The sequence below is a fragment of the Rhinatrema bivittatum genome, chromosome 2, assembly GCF_901001135.1.
Source record: "Rhinatrema bivittatum chromosome 2, aRhiBiv1.1, whole genome shotgun sequence".
NCBI classification, from domain to species: domain Eukaryota; kingdom Metazoa; phylum Chordata; class Amphibia; order Gymnophiona; family Rhinatrematidae; genus Rhinatrema; species Rhinatrema bivittatum.
Window position 1 is genome coordinate 341,559,427 of NC_042616.1, and position 22,923 is coordinate 341,582,349.

Here is a 22,923-nt window from a genome sequence, read left to right on the forward strand (position 1 = left end):
CAACACAATATGCCCAGTATAAACCTGGGCCCAGTTTTTGATCCTGCTGGATAATTCACAACCATCAGTTCCTATGAGGGGTAGAATCCAACTTTTCTCCCACCTACCATACCTTCTGCATTGTTCAGCACTTCATCTGCTGCAGCTTTGCCTAGAAATTCAAGTGCTCCTGCAGCAGTGGGCGATGGAGACCCTACCTCTGTCTCAACATGTGCATGGCTTCTATTCCAGATACCTCCTCATCCCCAAGAAATTGGGAGGATTGCGACCTTTTCTGGATCTACGACAGTTGACCAAGGACTTACTTTGGGAGAAATTCAAAATGAACTCCCTCAGCATGATCCTTCCCTACAATCAGAGGGGAGAAGATATGCATTCTTGGACCTCAAGGATGCATATGTTATTATTATTATTTAACGTCTATTATTTAACGTCATATATGCTTTCACCATTCACATTGGTGCAACCTTTGCTATAAGGTGGATTCTGCCCACTACCAATACAGAGGCTCCCTTTTAGTATTTCAGCTGCCCCGAGAGTCTTCACGATATGCCTTGCCATGTGGCGCTAGGGAATACTAGTCTTCCCTTATCTGGACAACTGGGTTGATCACATCTCTTTTTCCATAAAATGATCTCCCTTCTGTAAAGCTTAGGATTTCTAATCCATTTCAAAAAGTTGAATATGGCGTCTACGCAGAGGCTCATTTTTATAGGAGCATGGATAGACGCGATACAAGAGAGTTCCTACCCTTTTATCGAGTGGCTATCATGTCATTGATCATCCACAAGTTCTCCTCTCAGCACTCGACTGAAATATTGCTTCTAGTTATCTTAGGACATTTGGCAGCGGCTTTCTATGTGGTTCTGCTGACCCACCTCCATATTTGTTACCTCCAGTGGTGTCTGTGTTCCCAGTGGGATCAACTAACTCAACCACTCTCCAGTATAGTCCAGATTTCCCAGGACATGGTTCAGGAGCTCAGATGGTAGTTGCAATCCCAATCCCTTCCAGAGGAAGCTCATTTTTGCCAGCTTCCCTACAAAATTACACTTGCAGTGGATGCCTCGAGCAAGGGATGGGATGCTCACATCAGATCCTGTTGGACCCAGGGCACCTGATCTCCAGAAGAAAGTCCACTTCAAATCTACATACTAGAACTCCAAATGATAAGAACCATGCTTTGAGTTTGTCTACTTTCTTCAGGGCAAGAATATCCTAGTTCAGACTGACAACCAAGGGGGAACAGGATCATGTACCCTCTTCTAGAAAAACTTCAAGAGCTGGACTTGGGCAGCCAGGAATTGGGCTGTCCTACAAGCCATCTATCTTCGGGAATATCCAACACGCTCACAGATCAGCTCAGCAGAATATTATATCCATACGAGTGGTCTCTACATTAATAAGTGGCAGACAAAATCTTCAGATTGTGGGGTCAGTCATCTGTGGACATGTTTGTGTCACAGGAGAGCAGAAAACAAAATCAATTCTGCTTAACTCTGCCAAGCAATCTTAGACTATGTAACAAACCTCATGTACTCTTTTAGGCGATACTACTTATAACCAAAAAAGAACAGAAAGTTCTTTAGGATAATGCCCGGGTGATATTCATAGCTACAGCATGGCTCAAACAAACATGGTATGCATATCTCATACAACATTCCAGCAATTCTCCCAAAAGTCTAAAGACAGACATTATACTGTTAACTTAAAACCAAGGCATGCTTTATCACCTCAACCTCTCAGCTCTCAACTTGATAGCTTGGATGTTGAACGCTCAGTGATCATGTATCTCAGTCTACCAATAGATATAGTGGACATTTTAGTTTCAGCTACAAAACCATCAGCAAGAAGAAATGGAATAGATATTCAAAATGGTGGCAACAAAATGCCTAGGATCCTTTTTTTCTGTGAGTCCACACACTTACTAAGGATTCTCTAACTCTGGCCTCACCATCTTTTCAGTACGAGTAAATCTATGCGCGATAATTGCTTACCATGAACCGGTAGATGATAAGCCTGTCTCAGTTTATCAAATGATATCATGATTCATGAGAGTCTGTGCATCTCAAACCTCTGGTATGGAAACCTCCTGTTCTATAGGACTTAAATGTGGTGCTCTTTCAACTAATGAAGTCTCCGTTTGAGCCATTGGAGTCGGTTTCGTTGAAATTTTTAACTTCAAACGTACTCCTCATGGCAATGACCTCAGCTAAAAGTGTAAGCAAACTGAAGGCTGTAGTCCACTATCTTCCATACACACAGTTCTTCCTCAACAGAATGGTCCTTCGCACTCATCCTAAGTTTCTGCCAAAGGTAATCTCAGCCTTCTATATTAATCCATCGTTCTGCCAACCTTTGTACCCATGTCTCACGCCTATGAGGGAGAGAAGGCCCTCCATATATTAGACTGCAAAAAGGCCTTGGCTTGTTACAAGAAATTAGCCACACTGCCAAACCTCTTAGCTTTTTGTATATTATGATCCTAATTGTCTAGACGTGGCAGTAGCAAAGCGAAATTTATCTGACTGGCTGGCTGAGTGCATTCAGCACTGCCATTCCTTAGCAGGATTGCAAATTACAGAGTATAAGAGCCCATCAGGTGAGAGCAATGACTGCTTCTGTGCCTCATCTTCAAGAAATTTCTATCAAGAATATTTGCAAAGCTGATACCTGATCATCAGTTCATACTTGCATGTCTCATTACTGTCTTGCTAAGTTTTCAAAGATGGACAGTGACTTTGGGCAAGTAATTTTGCATAATCTGTTTTCACTGTAGTCCACTCTCCACAGTGAAGTCCAGGTTGCTTTTTCACAAAGGCTCTGCTGCAACCCTCAGCTTGGGGGCCCCCCTCACATAATGTCTAATTCAGCGTGCTTATCAACAAAGAATGCAATTTTGCTTACTATAAACTGTGTTTTCCATAGATAGCGGGGTGATTCAGCTATGGGGAATACTCAACCTACTCTCTGGAGAGTATCATATCTTCTTAGCCCTTGGAAAGACTGAGGAGGCTCATGAGGCATTGCCTGCATGTGAACTCATACACATGATCAGTAGAGCTCAAACCTCTACTTTCTTGGAGAGACGAGTTCATTTGGTGCTGCCCGATGATGTCACACATATGCAGTGGCTAATTGTATGGAAAACTTGCTTTATCATCCTGCTAGACTAGTCCAGACAAGTAGGTTTTATTCTTGTCTCCTAGTTGTTGGAGATAAAGGACATGCCTTTTTCTCCAATATATCACTGGATAAAGGGAGGTGTAGCCTGGCTCCTTGCCAGTGGTGTTGTTTCCAGCAGATAATATACCTGGGTGGCAGGAGATGTTGACTTCCATCTCCCTTATGCCAGGTATCTTCAGCCTCCACCCTCTAAGGCCTCTGCCTTGTGCAGGCACCTCCAGCCCTGTCCCTGAGTAGGATAGCACCCTGGAGTTCTCGGTAGTGGCTCTAATTCTTTGGAATCAGTTACTAGTGGAATTGTGGCTAGAACTGGATTACATGTGTTTTCGCAAACATTTGAAAATATGGCTTTATCCCTGGTGTGAGGATAACTGGTGTTCAGGATTTATGATGTGTTTTTTGTGATTATATTATATTTTTTTCCATTTAAATTTTATTAGAGGACCATCCATCCAAACAATAGAAATTGCAACAGTGCATCAACACTTATCAACACAGTAAAAGGCAGTATACCAAAAATTTCCAAACAACTCCACATCACATCTTGCCCCACAAAATGAAATCCTCCAATTTCCTCAAAATTCCCTTCCCCCCCACTTAGATCCACCAATCCACATAAGATTGCCATAGAGCATCAAAATCCTTCATTTTGTTCTTCCAAATGGCAGTCAAGTGCTCCATCCTATATACCCTTCCAACCTTTTATACACCTGCTCCATAGGCAGGATACTCACCCTCTTCCAATTAGCCACAAATGTGCACTTAGCAGCAATAAGAATTTGAGAGATTAATTTATGCACCTCCCATGAAATTCCCTCCATAGCAACATCAAACAGAATCACCAAAAGATCCCAATGTATTCACCGCCCAGTTACCAATAAAATAAAGCTTTTAACTTCCTTCCAGAATAATGCAATCATCTCACATTCACACCAAATATGTCCCATAGTGCCCAGCTCCTCACATCCCTGCCAACAATACGCTGACTCTTTGCCATCCATCTTATGTAACCTACACGGAGTAAGATACCTTCTATAGTAAACTTTCAAACCATTTTCCACCAAATACACAGAAAGGAATGCTTTAACCACCCTTTACCAAATATTTTCCCAGCGTTTAACCTCCAAATCAATATGCAGATACTCTTCCTACTCTTTCGTGTCTTAATTTACCCTTTAGGCCTTTGCAGCAAAATGTTATATATTAGAGATGTCAATCCCTTAAGGTTATTTTGTTTGGAGCAAAGTACTTCCATCTCTATTGCCCTCCTTCCGAGCACTATCTTATCAAGATTATGCTCAATATGTCTAATTTTTAAATAAGTAAACAAATCATTATTAGCCAGCTTAAACTTTTCTCTCAATCCTGTAAAGCTTGCCATAATACCATCCACAAAAAACTGCCCCAACACATCTCTTCCTTACCAAACCTGAAACCCACCACCACCCACCCCGCATCCCTCACACAAACCTTTTGTTGTATCTAATAAACATGAGGAGAAAGCATTCCCCATGAAAACATCTGCCCAGGATACTTATCTCAAATTTTTAATGTATGTCTAACTGTAAGCGCCCGCCGGGTGGAATTCTACTACTTGCACTTCCCCAGGTTGGTCTTTGCTGCAGTACCCCTGCGCCCCACAAAACCTGGATATGACTTGAAGAAGAGTTGAGTCCAGAATGCAAAACAGTCCAGTAAGACTGTGTTTTTCCCCAGCACAGTTGCTTCCCCAAATAGAATCCAATGAGGTGGTGCGTGTCCCAGCACTACAGCCTATAACAGCAAAGGCTTTTAAACAGTTCCCTAAAGCTTTGCTTTTCCTGGCACAACGGTTCCTCCACATACAGTTCACTCAAGCTGTACCTAACTTCAGAGTTCAACCTCCCTCACAAACACTCTGAAATTTCCCTCCCTCAGCTCAGTGCTTCTCCAGAGCTGAGGGGGATTGCCACCTCCCTCTTTCTGTAGGAAAGCCAAAAGCTCACGTTTCCAACTCATGTATCTCAGTGTTTTCCTACTCCACCCATTGCAATCCAAAGGGAACTTGCTCCTACCGTCCATCCGTTACCAACTGCTTCCTCTGCTGCTGTCCTCCTCCTCCTGGTTCTCCCACCAGCCTTTATATTGGGATGTTCTCCTCTAATCAGGTCGCCACCTGGTTCCTGATCTTGCGCAACTTCCTGGTTTCTCAGCCCCATAGCCCTCTGGGAGCTGTAGTCTTACCCTCCCCCAATAGAGTTTCTGCCTGCGGGGCTTTCTCCTGTACTCCATTCCCCTTTAGCCTCACAGGTCTCCAGGAGACCTGTATTTCTTTTCAAGACAAGGGAAAGCTCAAATGGGACAGTTATGCATAGCAAGCTGTCACTGTTTAATAGTCCCTTTCTGTCACCATTCTATTAGAGCCCAAAGTTGGAAAGCCAAATAATATTTTTCTACTTGGAGCACTCCCAAACCTCCCTAAGCCTTTGGCCAATGAAGCATCTGTTCACTCATCCTTAATATTCTTATCAGTTCTGTATAGCTTTCAATAAAACTGTCGGAATCTCACCCTAATCTATCCTGACATAAAAACTAAATCCCCCTTTCCATCCCTAATTTGCGTAATCCGAGATTGCACAATTTTCTTTTCTCGCCAAAAGTTTTGAATCCTTGTTAATAAATTCAAAATGCTCTTGTTTCATAAGCATATGCTGGATAGAATCAACCTGATAGTTTAAAAATACAATCCTAGAGGTGTTTAACGAAGGGAGAATGCTTGCTAGGTGATCAGTAAATATCTTCGCAAGTAATTTAACATCAAATTTAAAAGGGAAATCAGCCTATAGGAGCCAGGATCCAAAGGATCTTTATCTTTCTTAGGAATTAGCGTAATCAGGGTCTTATTGGTATGCGGGGGAAAAACTTGCTGATCGAGCAAGTGTTCATAGTAAAGAAGCAAAGGAGGGGTGACCCTCTCCTGTAGTATTTTATGTATTTCATGCGCTCTCTCCTGCAGCAGCCATCTTCCAGTGCTGACACCGGTTGCTCTACCTCCATGAGTCGGGAGGCTGCAGATTCAAACAAGCCAGAGAGAGCGTCTAAGTTGGCGGTAAGCTCACCAAACTTGCCATCCAGCTTGATGTCTATGGCCTTCTCAACTGCCCCCGTGACAGCTGTGATTAAGGCCTCTGTGGTGGCCAGTTCAGCCCTGTTTCCTGCTCTGTTGGCCATCTTGGAGGGGAGGGTCAAAGTTTCACCTCTTTTTTTCAGGACTCTGCTCAACATTACCCACCAAACTCTCAAAAGAAAGGAGCGTACCAATTGTGTGTGGTACTGGACGAAGTCAAGCAGAGATGCAGCGAATCACAGCGGGACGGAGGCAGATGGCGGGCAGGCCCAGAGGAAGCAAGTCAGAAACACGTCTCGCTCCCTTCACAGCATCACATGATCTCTTAATCAATTTTTAAATAAGTTTTTTCAATAGTATGTCCACATTGGCTTTTGTAGAGGTTACTGAAGGGCTGAGGTCACTTCAGGGGTGTATCTAGGGTGACATCAGCTTTGAAACCTGACTCCGGCTCCATCTGCTAGCAGGAAAGCATATATAACCCATTGGTCCTGAGTCCATCTGTCTACACTAAGGAAAACAAAATTATCAGGTAATTTCTCCACTCTAAAGGATCCTTGAAGATATTTTTTTCTAGTTGCCATCTGCTCTGCCAACTGTATTTTGTAATTACAGACCTTATCTTGCAGAGGCCCCTCACCTGGTATTCTCCACTGAAGTGGTTACCTTTCATCCAGTTTCATCCTTTTTCCTAAAAGTGATGTTGCCTTTTTTGTTTGAATCAGTCTATCTCATTGCCACCCTTCCGGGTGAGTGAATGTCATGGTAAAGAGAATAGGCTTCATCTTTAAGAAGTAGGACACATACTTCTTAATTACCTGAAGTTGACAAACCCCTTTTGGAAAATAGACAGATTATTCAAATTGTTCTGTGATCCCTGTAGGAGTTGAGCAATTGCATTGGTAGGAGTTGAGCAATTGCATTGGTATACTTGCTGAAGGGCTGACAGTTGCCGGAGGTGCTCTGTGCTCATTCCACGAGGGGCCAAGCACCATTGTGGGCAGAATCATTTGCAGTGGTTCTGGAGGATATCTGTAAAGCAGCCACCTGGTCATTATTTATTACCACAAGAAGCTTGCTGGGCAGACTGGATGGACCATTTGGTCCTTTTCTGCCATCATTATTATGTTGTTATGAATATTGCAAACTAGATATACCAGCTAAGGCAGATGCATTCGGGGCAGGCATTCTCGGAACAGTCCTGTCTTCCTCCCACCTGGGCTAGTCTAAGCTTGAGAAATTTCCACTTGCCAGACTAGTCTAGTAGGATGATAAGGAAGGAGAAATTTAGTCATACCTGTTAATTTCCTTTTCTTGAGTCTTCCTAGACCAATCTTGGATCTACCCTGGAATATAGTGGCTGCATATATGTATTTCTCTCTCTCTCCTCCCCCACTCCTTGCTTATCCTTCTTTAGGCATAGTGATTGTAGTCCTCTCCCTAGGGAAGTAGTGAGTCCACTCTGTGTTGTTTATTATATGTCCTCCTTCTGCCTAGGGAATACTTGTGGAGGTTCCCTTCTCTTGGTAAGGCTAAAGGCAGACCAGGATTTGTCAATAGGTGTCCTAGGCCTGTGCCTAGGGTGGCAAAATTCTGGGGGACAGCAGGCTCGTTGAAGATTTCATGCCTTCCAATTTTCCTGAATCTCACTCAGTAAAGAACAGCCATCTGCTTCCTTATCCAGCCCCTCCCTTTTCATACAGGATGCAGAGAACAGAACAGGAGTGAGCCTGGAGCACGCAGAGCAAAGATATAGGTTAGGAGGGGCTGAATGGGGATCATTGAGGGTGAGGGTAGTAACTGGATGATGAGAGGATTAGCAGGGGAAAAGGGGCATGTGTGTGTGTGTGTGTGTGTAAGAAAGAGAGGAGGAGCAGGACCAGAGCTCAGTAGGGACAACTGATTCCTCTCCTTCCCCCTTCTCTACCCCATTACTATCCAGGTCCCCATTACTATCCAGATCCTGGAAACTTTCTTTCTTCTCTCCAAATCCTGGAACTCATTTCCCAACATATCCTACATCCTCCTCCCCTTTCTCAGTCCCAGAACCTTCTTCCATTTTTTTTCTCATCCCAGATTCCTGATTTTCCCCATTTCCCGTCCTTTCCACCGTCCTTTTTACCTCTTTTCTCACCATCCCCAGTCTGTTTTCTTTCTGATATTCCTCCCTCCTATCCCCAGTCTTTTTACCTTCTCCTCACCACATTCCTAGTCCTTCTCCCCATCCCTTCTCCTCTTACCCTCTCCTCTTCTGCCTATCCCCGAGATCTCATCCCTGTACTGATATTTAAGACCCTGTTTCCTTCTCCAGTAAAAAACTGAATTATTCACAAGTAAGGTTGGAAAATTTAAGTAAATTTTAAAACATTAATGTAAAAGATGGAAATGTTTGCCAGTGTGCTTCAAAATTTTCAGATTTTTGACAATCTGTCCTGAGCTGTAGCAGAAAACTGAGGTGCTATACCTTATAACCTCCTGTTCCCTGTTGTCTGACCTTATCAGGGATGGCAGTGCCCGTGGAGGAAGAGCACAAAGGCAGCTGTGCCTAGGGTGGCAAAATCCTAAATCTGTCTCTTGGTAAAGATACTGTTGCTTTAGGGGCTTACTCATTTGATTTGACAGAAGGTTAAAGCAAGAACCCAGGCTGCACCTCCCTTTATCCAGTGATGATGTCACTGAAAAAAAAAGCATGCCCTCTGTCTCCTTCAGTGGGGAAGTGGAGTAAAACCACTTGGCTGGACTCAAGGAAAGCAAATTAACAGCAATGACTAAATCTTTCCATATACAGTATATGTATATGTGTGTGTGTATGTATATATATATATATATATGTGTGTGTGTGTGTGTGTGTATACACACTCAAGAAAGATTTAAATCCTCATTTTTATGAAAGATTTTTTTTTCCTTTAAAAGCAGAAACTACTGTGTAGTCTCAGAAGCATATATACTATATAAAGAAGCCCTGCTTTCTCCATGAATAGTGCAGCTGCTAGATCCCTGCATTACAAAAAGGCTTATGATATATCTTATTCTTTTTTGAATTTTTGACATACAGTACAAAATTTAAGTAGATCATTCTATTGAAATTCTTTAGTCATAACATTTTTTAATCTTCTATAATAACTAGATAATAGATTAAAGAAAGATAGAAATGTAAATATTAATCACTTTTGGGATTGTATATGCTTCTGTGAGAGAGCACCAATGGTCTATAACTCCCAGAGGACAGATACAAGCTGGACTCATGACTCCCTTTCTTATATAAACTTTATTTACAAAGTGGCTTACCTTCAGCCACATTCACTATTCAATTTGCATTTGTCTTCAGTATTCACTTCTCAGCATTCGTTTTTAGTATTCACATTCATTCTTTACTTTCGGTATTCACCTTCTTATGGGAGCTGCCTTCTCCTGGAGACCTGTGGCCTGTCTACTCCCCTCTGGGCCTATGCCCTTATTCCTGCTCTCGGGGAACCTGTCCACAGAGCTACTGTTTCTCTAGCTTTTAAGGTGGGCCAAGCCAGATGCCTGGTCTTGCAATGATTAAGGAGGGTTTCCAGGTATACTCCTTTACAGCTTCATAGATCTGATACATGAACATGTTATGTATATAAACCTGATCAATATAAATATGGAGCACTATAACTTAATATAACTGTAACATCAGCACTCAAAAGATTGTGGTAAAGAACATATGTAAATAGCACTATAAATCACAATTTATTCAGAAAAAGTGTCAGCAGATACCATTGTAGTCTTAAAATAGACTCGCTAGTCTTCTCAGTCATTCACCTGCTCAAAGAATACTTCTGTTCGTACAATTTTTAAATGGATTTTCAATTTTGATTTGTATGTTCCCCTGATGCAGGATTACCGAAACATTGGCTATTGTTGGGCTCTGTTCTGTTGGTTATTAGGCAAAACTGAATCTTTAAGACATTTATACAGTGAAGCAGCTTAAGATGGCGTTCCTATTCAAGAAGACTGGAAAACATTTTGTTTGTATTAAAAATCCATTTAAAAATTGTATGAACAGAAGTATTCTTTGAGAAGACTTAGCGAGTCTATTTTAAGACTATAATAGTACCGGCTTGCTGATACCCTTTCTATATAAATTTTGATTTATGGTGCTATTCACATATGTTCTTTATCAATATCTCTTATGTATGGTTATATAAACCTAACATACTTAGTTTCTAAGGGAGCCATAGTCTAATCTAAAAAAGTTTTTTTCTTGTGTTCTGGGCTGTGTATCCTCCACTCCCTGCATGAACATAGAGCCCTGTGAATTTTGACCTGCCAAAAAGGACAGGATGATCTGGGAAAACATTTGAATCGAGCCCTAGATTTTAAATGTGCATTTATCACTGATCCTGTATGTATCCAATTTTGTATAATGCGTAAGTTCAAGAAAAAACTAAAAAACGTCTCCAGCCTTACCCATCATTTTTCATTTGTGTTCAGTCAGTTTTCTAGGTCATTGACCAGGCTTAAAATGGTACATGTTTAAAGAAATATGTGATTTATAAAGACTGCTTCTTTAGATTAAAGCATTTCTGAACTGCAGTTTTAAGGAACACTGAACTGATGGTAGTTCTTTGTAGAAGACATTCAAATGCATTTTTCTCCTGTACTAGATTTTGCTGTGTTCAAAATAGTAAACAGATATGTTATCAATATAGTGGTATAAAGTTCCACTAAATAAGGGTCAAGCAATGAGCTAAAATGCAGTTAGTAGTCTATCCTTATAGACTGAATCAAACCAGACATCTTGGTAAGGTGAGATTGAGTGTTCTGCTAGTAGACATAAAACATAAGTGCCCATCATAACAGATGTTAGCCGGATGGGACATAGGATGGGGGAATGTGATTAACTGGTTAAATTTATGCCATTAAAAGCCCATTTCAGCTACATAAACCTTTTGAAAATTGACACCCAAAGTTCATTCTGCTTCACTTTTCTCATAGAATATTGTAATATTAGGCATTATAGAAGGGTTACCTGATCAAGAACATGAGATTCTCTTAATTTTTGAAGTACAATATATTAATTTTTCTAGATCTAGCCAATAATAATGAAAGATGAATATATTTTAAATTAACTTCCAAATAATAGAATGCTGTGACTAATCTTTTCTTTTTTTTCCTGTTTGACAAACTTCCAGACTTTAATATTGATGCTCCCCCTTCCTTTAAACCAGCCAAGAAGTACTCTGATATTTCAGGTCTCCCTGTAAGTATTTTTGTTCTTTCTGTTAACAATTTTTCAAAACTAAACATAGCAAATTATATGCATCCTGTGTTGATTAATATTTTTTTAAACTTTGAAATTTCTGTTTTAATCATTTAAACTGATCTCCTGCAGTTTACCTCACAAACTCAATGTACTTTGTCCTTACTGGCTAAATGAAAGTACACACACCTAGCACAAATCCATTGAATAGAGGATTGCTTTGTGTAATGTAAGTTGTGCCACTGTTCAATCATGTCTATTGTGCTATGGGTTAAGGAAAAGTGCAAGAGTTGATTAAAGAACTTTAGTAGCAGTTTATTTGGATTATAACCCTCCTTTTTGAATAAGAAATTCCGTCTCATCCAGCCAAAACAGTCTTAAGATGCAGGAGTTATGCTCCCCAGCCAGCAGATGGAGTCAGTGAACAATAGATTTGCTGACATCACCCCTTTATAGAGTCCCATGCTGCACTCAGCCTGCCAGTATTCTCCTTCTCAGCAGATACTATAGGCAAGCACCCCATGCTATGAGTGAGACCTTGTTTTTGGCCAGATGAATAAACTGGTGTGAATTGGGCTACTCCAGGAGCGATCTATTTATTTATTTATTTACCTGCCTGTTTATTTATTTATTTATTTATATTCCGCTGATCCATAAATCTCAGCAGGCTCCAATATAACACGCACAGGCAAAAATAACAATGCAATGTATGCAAATCAATCAGGACAAACAAATACATGAAAAAATACATTAAAACATTTCTTAATCAAAGAATATTACAAAGAATTGAGGTTCTTGCTGAATTATACTATGTAACTGTTAACTGATTAAATGCTAATGAAAACATATGGGTTTTTAATAGTTTCCTGAAACGAATGAAATTCTCAGCCCGTATCACGTCACATAGCTTATTCCATAAGAAAGGTTCAGCTGCACTAAATATTCTCTTCCAGTATTCAGCAATTTGTAAAAAACTTGGCGAGGGGTAACTGATGCAAATTTTCTGAAGAAAAACGTAAAGAGCTATTTGGTTGATGATTTCTGGATTTCCTTTCCCAGTTAAGCATAACCTTTTGACCAGAGGCTACTACTTGGAACAAGACACTTTCCAGCTTGGAAACTTCTCCTCCCCCTCCTGTCTTCTCTATTGGCGTTCTCTCCTTTTTCCCGTGGTCTCTCCTCCCTGAAGTTTTGGGGGAAAAAATGAATATGAAACTGGGGTTTCCATCTATGCTCTCCTTTTGGTTCCCTCATCCTCTTCTGCTCCTCTGTCCTTGTGCTAGGTTAATAAAGTAAAAAAAAAAGATAGGTAGAGCAGGAGCAGAAGGACAACTGAGAGGCTGTACCGGCTCTGTGCTGGAGACCAGGTATTTACCGTTTTGTTTTTTTGCTGTGAAACAAGTAGAGCAGGAAGAGAGAGAAAGATATGGCTGCTCCTCTGGGGCTTCAGGTGCTGTGGCATTTAATGTAGCAGGGCCTTTTTCTGATGCTCCTTCAAGGTTAGCTCTGTCTGCTGAATTTTTGAAGTGCCTTCATCAGGCTTTTTGGGGCAAAATTTGGCCCCTAGGGACCCTTTTCCTTCTCTTTGCTTTTGCCTTAGGCAATATTACCTCCAAATTCTAGTCGAAAGAGGGCTAGAAAGGAACAGGAAGGAAGATCTAGAGGATGAAAAGACAAGATCAGACTCTTCCTTGCTGGCTTTCAAGGAAGCAAAAAGCAGTGAAAGAGTTCGAGTATTATTCCAGGGAAAAGGCTAACTGTTCAATGATTTTCCTCTTTTATAATGAGGAAATATCTTCCTTGATTTCTTATTCCTTATGGATTTTGAATATTATAGATGAAAAGGGAGAAGAGAATGCAAATTCTGCAGATGATCCAGTCATGATGGGTTTGTGGAAACTGTCCAAAGCTTGTTCTCTGCACGGGTCAATCAAGGAGTTGATTTCATGGAATGGGATTCTAACGAGGCTAATTTTAAAGGAGGTAAGACTATAGTAAAACTTTATCCTCTGAATGCACAGGAAAGGGAGAAAATGAAGAGACTTAAGGTTGATGTGCTGGTTTGTACGACCACTATTCCCTCAAGGCTGTGCAGGATAGGAAGATTGAAGCTGTGTTTTAAGCAGGCATTTGAAACATCCTGTCTCACTCCTCAGTTGGCTGTGTTCAGTGGGATCGTTTCAAGTGCGGGATTGCATTAGTCTCTGCATATCCAGGAAAGTTCCATAGAAGATATTTGATCTGTCTTGTGTAAGGTGGCTCAGATGGAGCTAGGAGTGGCCTTAATGGTAGCTGCCTGTTATGATTTGGTTCAAGCTACAACTAGGAGTATGGCTTCATATTGTAGAAGTGTGGCATTTTGTTGTGACTGCATAACTGGTCGTCTGATTATATCGAAGACTAAGTTGGCAAATTTCTGTTTAGAGGGAATCTTTTGTTTGATGAAGACCTTGAGAAGTTTGTTTAAGGCCTTGGAGAAGTCTTAGGCTTCCAGATTGCCAGAAGATAAGCCCAAAGGAGCTTTGAGACCCACTCCAGCTGGGAGTCACTTTCAGGATCTAGGGCGTGGGAAGTCATTGAGTGGCCAGTGATCTAGACCCTATAGTAGATTTCAGTTCTTTTGGAGCTATAAGAAAGAAGGCAAAGATGCAGGCTATGGCAATGCCACAAGCACTCATAAGTCCTCCCTGAAGGTTCGGGAATCCAGGCTTCAGAATAGGATATAGCTTTTACCAGAGATGGGTCCAAATTACTTCAGATCAGTGGGTTCAAGGGATAGTCAAGGATGGCTACATTTTGGTGCTTTCTTGACCTATTCCAGACATTTGTATGGTGTTCCTTTGTCATTCCACCCAAAAGAGGAAGGCCACAAGAGTAACACTCAAAATCTCCTATTCTTTAGGCCTGCTTTTTGCTTCCCAGAGAGGTCAGGGAATGTATTCAATCTATTCAAGACCTGGCTGTTTAAAAAAGCTTTCCCGGACACCGATTAATACTATTCAGCCAGATTCTACCACTTCCACATGTAAAAATGTTATTGCTAATATAAATACCTATACCTAATGTTATTCTCTCCCTTTTCTTCTCTCCTCCCAGTTCTATTACCTTGTTATTTGTAACTGCTTCCTTCTACACTAATAGGTTATTGAATTGTTCACTGTACACCCCTGTTATATGTAAACCGGCATGATGTGTTTGCAACATGAATGCCGGTATATAAAAATTTTAAATAAATAAATAAATAAATATTTGGTAGTTGCAAAGAAAGAGGAAACCTTTTCATTCTTTTTGGATCTGAAACAGGTCAATAAAGCTCTGAAGTTGACTCATTTCAAAATAGAAACATTAAAGACTATTATGGTAGGGTTGCAACAAGGGAATTTCTAATGTCCTTGGATCTGACGGAGGCATATCTTCATATCCCAATAAGAGGATCATTGGAAATATCTTTGTTTTATGGTACTGGGGGATCAATTCCAGTTTCAGGCTCTGCTCTTTTGTTTGGCTTCTTCCCCAAGAACCTTCTTCAAGGTGCCTGTGATGGTAGCAATGGCTCGTCATCAAGAAGGAATTTTAGTTAAGCCTTATCTGGACAATTGGTTAATATGGGCAAGTCAATTCAGGACAACAAGACAACTGCAGCCAGAGATGTACAATTCTTACAGGAACTGGGCTGGGGTTTTAGTTTCATAGTAATAAAGTAAATGATGGCAGAAAACCCAAGTGGTCCATCCAGTTTGCCCAGCAAGCTAATTTTTTTAAAATTTTATTTTGTTTTTCTTAGAATAGTAACTGCCGCTATATGTAAGTTACCCCAGTTAACACGGGTTATCCCGTTTTGTCATCTTCATCCTTTAGCGATAGGAATCCTCTGTGTTTTTCTCACAACATTTTGAATTCCATTATCATTCTTGTCTTCACTATCTCTCTTTTTTTTTTTGAGAGGGGGGAACATTTCATGCATTCACCACCCTTTCTGTGAAGAAATATTTTACGATGTTACTGAGTCTACTTCCTTGGCGTTTCATATCATGACACCTAGTTCTACATTTTATTTTCCATTGGTTTGATTCCTAAACGTTATTAATACCTTTCAGGTATTTAAAGGTCTGTGTCATATCTCCCCTGTCTCTGCTGTCCTCCAGAATATACATATTTAGATCAGTCTCATGAATCTTTCAATACAGATCCTACACCATTTTGATTGCTTTTCTCTGAACAGTTTCCATTTTCTCTATCCTTTTTACAATACTGCCTCCAGAACTGAACCCAGTATTCCAGGTGAAGCCTCACCAATGAACTGTACAGGGGCTTTGGTGAAGCCTTTGTCCTGCTGGTTATGCCTCTATCTAGCCCAGCATCCCTCTGACACTATAGCCCGAGTACTTTTTCCCAGTCCATGCACATCATGCATGATTCTGCACTTCTTGACATTGAATTCCAGTTACCAAACCTTCACACACTCCTTAAGCTTTCTTAAATTGCTTCTCATTTTCTCTGCTCCTTCAGGTGTGTCCACTCGGTTGCATCTTAGTGTCATCTTCAAAAAGTCTAACTTTTCCTTCTATCCCCTGTACAATATCACTCACAAATATATTAGACAGAACCAATCCTTGAGGCACTCCATTTACCACTACTCGCTGTAATCTGTCAGTCAATCAATTTCTGTTCCATTCCACTACTTTGGGACCCATTCCCAGGCTTTTCATTTTGTTAATGAGCCTCATTTACGGGACAGTATCAAAAGATTTGCTGAAATACAGATAATATCAAGTGCTCATTCTTGATATAATTCTCTAGTCACCCAATTAAAAAAGTCAAACAGATTTATTTGACATGGCTTTCCTCTTTTAAATTCATGTTGCCTCAGGATTTGCCTCACATACTGTAATCCAAAGGGGATGATTTAAAATTTTACGCGCATGAGGTACATTTCTGTGTGCTACCCGGCGCGCACAAATGTACACCCGATTTTATAACATGCGCGCTGCCGCACACATGTTAATAAAATCCGGGGTCGGCGCACACAAGGGGGTGCGCACTTGTGCACCTTGTGCATGCCGAGCACAAGGGAAGCCCCAATGGCTTTCCCCATTCCCTCCAAAGCCGCTCCGAAATCGGAGCGGCCTCGGAGGGAACGTTTCTACCGCTCCCCCCCACCTTCCCCTATCTACCCACCCCCCAGCCCTAACTAAATCCCCCCCCCACCTTTGTTGCAGAAGTTACGCCTGCCAGCCAGCTGCCAGCGCGCCATCCCCCAGCACAGGCTGCTGTACCAGAGGATTCGGGTCTGCCCCCGGACCGCTGCCCCGCCCCGGACCGCCCATTTTTTTAAAGCCCCAGGACATACCGCATCCCGGAGCTTGTGCGCGCCGCCGAGCCTATGCAAAATAGGCTCGGCGATCGCAGGGGTAGGTTTTCGGGGGTTACGCGCGTAACCCTTTGAAAAACTACCCCTAAGTGTTGCCGATAGTTCACCCTTCTTTCCTTCTGAAGTATCTCCATTAATATTTCCACCACTTAGGTACGGCTAACCAGCCTGTAGTTTACAGCCTCCTCTCTGCTACCATTTTGTGAAGTGGGACCACAACCGCCCTTTGTCAATCTTGTGGCATCATTCCTGTTTCCAAGGATCTATTGAACAGATTTTTCAGCAGACTGGCCATCATCTCTGAGCTTCTTTAGTATCCTGGGATGTTTATCATCAGGGTCCATTTCCTTGTTCACTTTGCTTTGCCAGTTCCACTCAAATTATCTTTTCTGTAAATGGAGTGGTATTTACCCCATTACCATTGGTTCTTTTGCCAACCAAAGCAATGGTCCTTCTCCAAGGTCATCTTTAGTGAACATTGAAATAAAGTGTTTGTGTAATATTTCTGGTTTTTCCTCATCTTTATACACACAATAACCCTTGTCTCCTTTTCATCTTAGAATACCATCTCTGTCCATCCTCCTTTCTCTGATATATCTGAAAAATGTTCACCTCTTTGGCGAGCCTATCTTCCACTTGAGCTTTAGCCATCCTGATTTCTCTTCTCATCTTTTTCAGCTTCACCAGATATTCTTCCCTGTGTTTCCTTTTTTGAGTTCCTTTATATTTTTCAACCAGATCAAGCTGGTACCTTACCAGACTTTGGAATATCTGGGAGCATATTTTGACACAAGGGATAGTTGCATGCAGCTATTGAAAGAGAAGATCTGAAAATTGCAAAATTAAGCAAGAGCCATGTTAAGGTTTCAGAATCCTATAGCCTGGAATTATCTACAGGTATTGTGTTCCATGACAGCAATGTTGCATTTGGTCCCTTGAGCATATTGAAAGAGAATCTGGTGGTTTTTCCTCAATGCAAGGGATTGTTGTTGTACCAGGGACCAGTGGTACAGGAAAACCCATCTTAGTTTTGTCTTACGGCGTGGTCCTGGAAAGGGCTCATTTAGTTAAGAGGGGTTAATTCCAGGGAGTTGTGAATACCTTCTTATGTAGCAGGAAGGTTTCAATGTCATAATTATGTGTAAGAATCTGGAGGATTTTTGAGGAGTGTTGGCCAAAAGAGCCTTGATGCCATCGATTTTGGATTTTCTGCAGGAGGACTTGAATAAGGGATTAGCCCTTAATTTTCTGAAGGTGCAGGTAGATGCTGTTATTTGTTATAGAAGAAGTTTGGGGGGGTGGGGGGGTCTTCCCATCCAGATGTTTCCCAGTTCCTTCCGGGTGTGAAGCATTTTCACCCTCCAGCAGATCAGGCCCAGGTCTCCAGGAGAAGGTAGCTCCTATATATATTACTGACCTAAGGTGAATCCTGTATGTGAATGATGATTGTTACTGTTTGTATGTGAATGATGATTGTTGTATGTGAATGATGATTGTGAATCATCATTCACATACATCATTCATGTATGTGAATGATGATTGTTACTGTATGTGAATCCTGTATATCAATGATTTACTGTATGTGAATGATGATTGTTATTGTTGGGGCAATGTAGAAAAGAGGATTTATATATAGACAACCAACAAGGACTGAATTACACAGTCGAGTAAACAAAAGCATGGGTGTAGCTTGTTTATTGAGGCGGTTACTACCTCTAACTAAGCTACATATTCAATTAGATGCAGTTCCAACACTGCTCTCTACATTAATGGTGGGGTGGAAGGGAAATAGAATTAAAAGGTACTAAGAGCCAAGCGTAACAAGTAAGAGGAAAAAAAAAGTGCATAGCTTGTTGGGCAGACTGGATGGGCCGTTTGGTCTTCTTCTACCATAATTTCTATGTTTCTATGTTACTGTGATTGTTATTTCTAAAGGTAAGCAGATTTCATGTGCACTGTAAATAAAAGAAATCAACCCTTGATCACTCATTTACTGTTCCACATATGGTGTCAGAGGATTTTGCTCTACGTAAAAGACAGAGAAAACCCAAATCTCCAGGGGAGATAAGAAAAGAAAGTTTGTTGTGTGTGTGGCCTGCCAAAACGTTTGGAGGCAATGCACTGTTCTTAGAAGTACACACAAGAGCACAGAAGAGTTCATCAGGGTGTGGCTCAGGGAGCCCACTGAAATAACAGCTGAGAGGGAAAAGAGATTCTGTCGGAACACAGAGCACTGAGAGAGATCTGAATTTGATTTTGAGATTCCTGAACAGGCAGCTGTTTGAGCCAATGAGGAAGGCTTCGGTCAAGCATCTCCCTCTTAAGTCAGTATTTTTGGTAGCGATTTATTCCACCAAGAATATTTCAGAGCTTCAAGCTCATCTTGTAGAGAACCCTTTCTGAATTTTTCAGATGAGATGGTTTATATTCAAACAGTGCTTTCATTCTGTCTGCCCTCTTTCTGGAGGGATTTGTGTCGAGAAGAGTATGCTAGTTGAATCCTCTGGATATGAAAATTATTTTACTCTGATACTTGTAGGTGACTAACGATTTCAGGAAATTAGATCATGTTTTTATTCTTTTCAGTGACACCAGGATGGGTGAAACAACTTCAAATGTCTCTATAGCTCGGTATATTCAAGAAACTATAGGCATGGCCTATGTACAGTAATGATCAAGTGGTTGAGGGCTTACTCTACTAGGGCACAAACTGGTTTTGCCAGTGAAAATTTGCGACTTGCATTCCTTGCATTCCTTTTCAAAGCATTATTGCCTTGATGTCCAAACTAGGGAAAGAGGCGGCATTTGGCTTGGGAGTCTTGAGAGCGGGGTTGGCAGTACCTCACCCATTTGAGGGATAGTTTGGATACATCCTATGCATTTGGACAAGTGTGGCTGGATGAAGAGGGAGTGGAAAATTATTCTTAGCTGATAATTTGCTTTCCTTGAATCCAGCCAGACCAATCTAGGCCCCTCCCTGTCAAAGATCATGCTGCTATATTTATTGAGTGTACAGCTCTTGTGGCTCATGCTGGAAAAGGATGTTATTGGTTATAGTATCAGTTGAGCATTGGTTTGGTGAGGAAAACTGTTCTGTTTGCTTTTATAATGTTCTAAGAATTCTTATTTTTTTTCTTTCCTGGAAGCCCTTTGGTCCTAAGACTGGGTGGATTGTTTATGACTTATCTTAGCTTGTTACATAGAATACCAGCAGGCTGAGTGCAGCATGGAACCCTATAAAGGGGTGATATTAGCAAACCTGTTCTCTGTCTCCATCTTTTGGTTGGGGAACATAACCCATGCATTTGTATTGATCTGTTTGGACTCAAGGAAAGGAAATTATCAGGTAAGAATAAATTTCTCCATCACACAAAACAGCAGACGTACAAAGACCATTTTCAACTTTACAAAAATAGTGTATAACAATCTAAGTAGTTGCAATAAAAATATCAATAAACCTTTATTTTTGGCAATAAAAAGTTCTTCAACAAAGTAAAAACTAAATTCTATAAAAACAATAATGCTTGGATTTTCATTCTGTACATGGTTGACTATACTCTGAAGAGAGATTTCTTTCTACCTGTCAACTTTGCGCTTTATTTTCTCTCTCAGTTTCCCTAGTCGGGCATCTAGGCAAGTTATTTATTTTTTTGATGAAGGGTGATGTTTCTCCCAGCAGTTTCATTCTGCTCGTATGTACTTCCAGCTCATTCACAAACATGACTGGGATCTAGTGTCATGAGCTTTCATGCGCAACAGCCCGGGGATTTCTCCCCATCAATTTACCCTTACAGAAGCATTCATTTTGGACTGGTGAGCTCAGAGGGGCTTCATACCCAAGTCCTTTGTCACTGTATGAAAAGATGCTACACAACAGTCTTCTATGTTAATGTTATAACCCCTTGTTCCATGTAAACCAATATGTTATGATCTGTATCATGAATGTCAGTATAAAAAAGAACTAGCTAAATAAATAAAATGTATTGAACAGTAAGAGACTGTATTGTAAAGATGTCTATATCTGTTAGTGGCTAGAAAAGGGATAGTAAGTGAGAAATTCAGATCATGTATCAGGCATTTAAACTAAAGGATGGGAGTAGCAGAAAGAAGTTGGAATATTACCCTGACAAATACAGGCAGTGGGTGGAGAAATTTAAAAAAAATCAGCTCAATAGTCCACTTTTAAACAAAAGGGCAGAAAAGGTATCTAGGATTAGTAGCAAGGTGAGAGAGAAAAGCTGGAAAGCTATAAGCACAAATGCTCGTAAGCTGGGCAATAAAATTCTGGATCTGCAGGCCCTAATGGGTAATGGCAGACTTGGATGTTGTTGCTATTGCAGAAACATGGTTCAAGGAGTCTCATGAATGGGATATGGCCATAGCAGACTATCACCTGTTCAGAAAGGATAGAGAAGACAAGTTTTTTACATCAGAAACTATATCCAAACAACTGAAATGCAGGGGGCATAAGGTAAGGAAGAAGCACTGTGGACTGTCTTAAAAAAAAAAGATGATAATTCCATTTACAATGGTATAGTCTAAAGGCCTCCGAATCAGACAGAACAATTGAAGAGAGATCTAACTGAACACATCCAAAAAATGGAAAGGAAGGGAGAAGTGTTGATCATTAGAGATTTTAATTTGCCAGATGTGAATTGGAGTATTTCTGCTGTAGGATCTGCAAGAAGTAGAGATATTATAAATGCCCTTCAAGGGGCTCTGCTCAAACAAATGGTAATGGAATCCATGAGGAAGAGCGCGATACTCAACCTAGTGCTCATTAATGGGGATAATATCTCTAATGTCCGTGTAGGTGCCCATCTGGGCACCAGTGATCATTAGACTGTATGGTTTAATATAACAGCCAAGATGGAGGGAAGACACACGAAGATCAAGGTAAGGGATTTCAGAAACACAGCCTTTGGTAAAATGGTATCTCAAGGAGGAGTTAGAAGGCTGAGAGGAGATGGGTGAAATAACAGCGGGCCAAACTAAAAGGAACTATAACAAAGACAAACCTTTATGCAAAAAGAGTAAATAAAAGTACGTGAAAAAGGAAACCGATATGGTTCTCCAAGGTAGTAACCAACAAAAAAAGGAGAAAAGATCGGCATTCAAAAAGAGGAACACCAGAAAGATTATCTGGTGATGGTGAAGCTGAAGGAAATGAAAGAAAGCTTGAGTGGATCGCCAAAGAGGTAAAAGTGTGGTGCCAAAACATTTTTCAAATATATCAGAAAAAGGAGGAAGACCAGAGGAGGTATAGTAAGACTGAAAGGCGACAAGGAGCAAAGCGTGAACAAAGATGAAATATTAAATAAATACTTCAGTTTGGTTTTCACTAAGGAAGACATTGGAAAAGGACCTTTGTTGGCTAGGAAGATACATCCTCATTTACAGAAAAAAGTATTTGGTGGAACCAGGAAAAATGAAAGTGGACAAGGCCGTTGGCCCGTATGAGATACATCCAAGATAGTTAGGGAGCTCCAAGAAGTGCCGGCAGGTCCACTGAAGGACCCATTCAATAGATTCTTGGAGATGAGAATAGTGTCGCATGACTGGAGAAGAGCAGTCTTGGTCTCGCTTCACAAAGGTGGTAGCAAGGAGGAGACTAGAAATTATAGACCAGTTAACTTACCTCAGTGGTGGGAAAATTAATGAAGATACTACTAAGGAAAGGATAATGACCTATTTGCAATCCAATGAGTGATGGGATCTGAATCAACATGGTTTTACCAGAGGAAGATCCTGTCAAATAAATTTGATTGATATTTTTTTTTGATTGGATGATTAAAGAATTGGATCAAAGAAGAGAGCTAGATGTGGTTTACTTGGATTATAGCAAGGCTTTTAATATGGTCCCACATAGAAGGCTCATAAATACAATGAGAAGCATGGGATTGGGTACCAAGGTAGTGGAATGGATTACAAATTGGCTAAACCGACAGACATCAGCGGTTAGTGATAAATGGAACCTTTTGTAAAGAAAGAAGAGTGATAAGTGGAGTTTCTCGAGGATTGGCTTTC

The 22,923-nt window shown here is 40.9% G+C and overlaps 1 protein-coding gene across 3 annotated transcripts in view; it reads left to right on the top strand.

Moving 5' to 3' along the window:
* Positions 1–22,923, top strand: part of INO80C (INO80 complex subunit C) — a 122,213-nt gene that overhangs the window by 69,938 nt on the left and 29,352 nt on the right. For 2 of the 3 annotated variants that reach the window (XM_029589851.1, XM_029589852.1), the window contains exon 4: positions 11,458–11,525. In XM_029589851.1, coding sequence (XP_029445711.1) covers positions 11,458–11,525 — 68 coding nt within the window. Of the gene's footprint in view, positions 1–11,457; positions 11,526–13,362; positions 13,509–22,923 lie in introns of all 3 variants that reach the window. The other variant, XR_003854626.1, reaches the window with a different exon arrangement.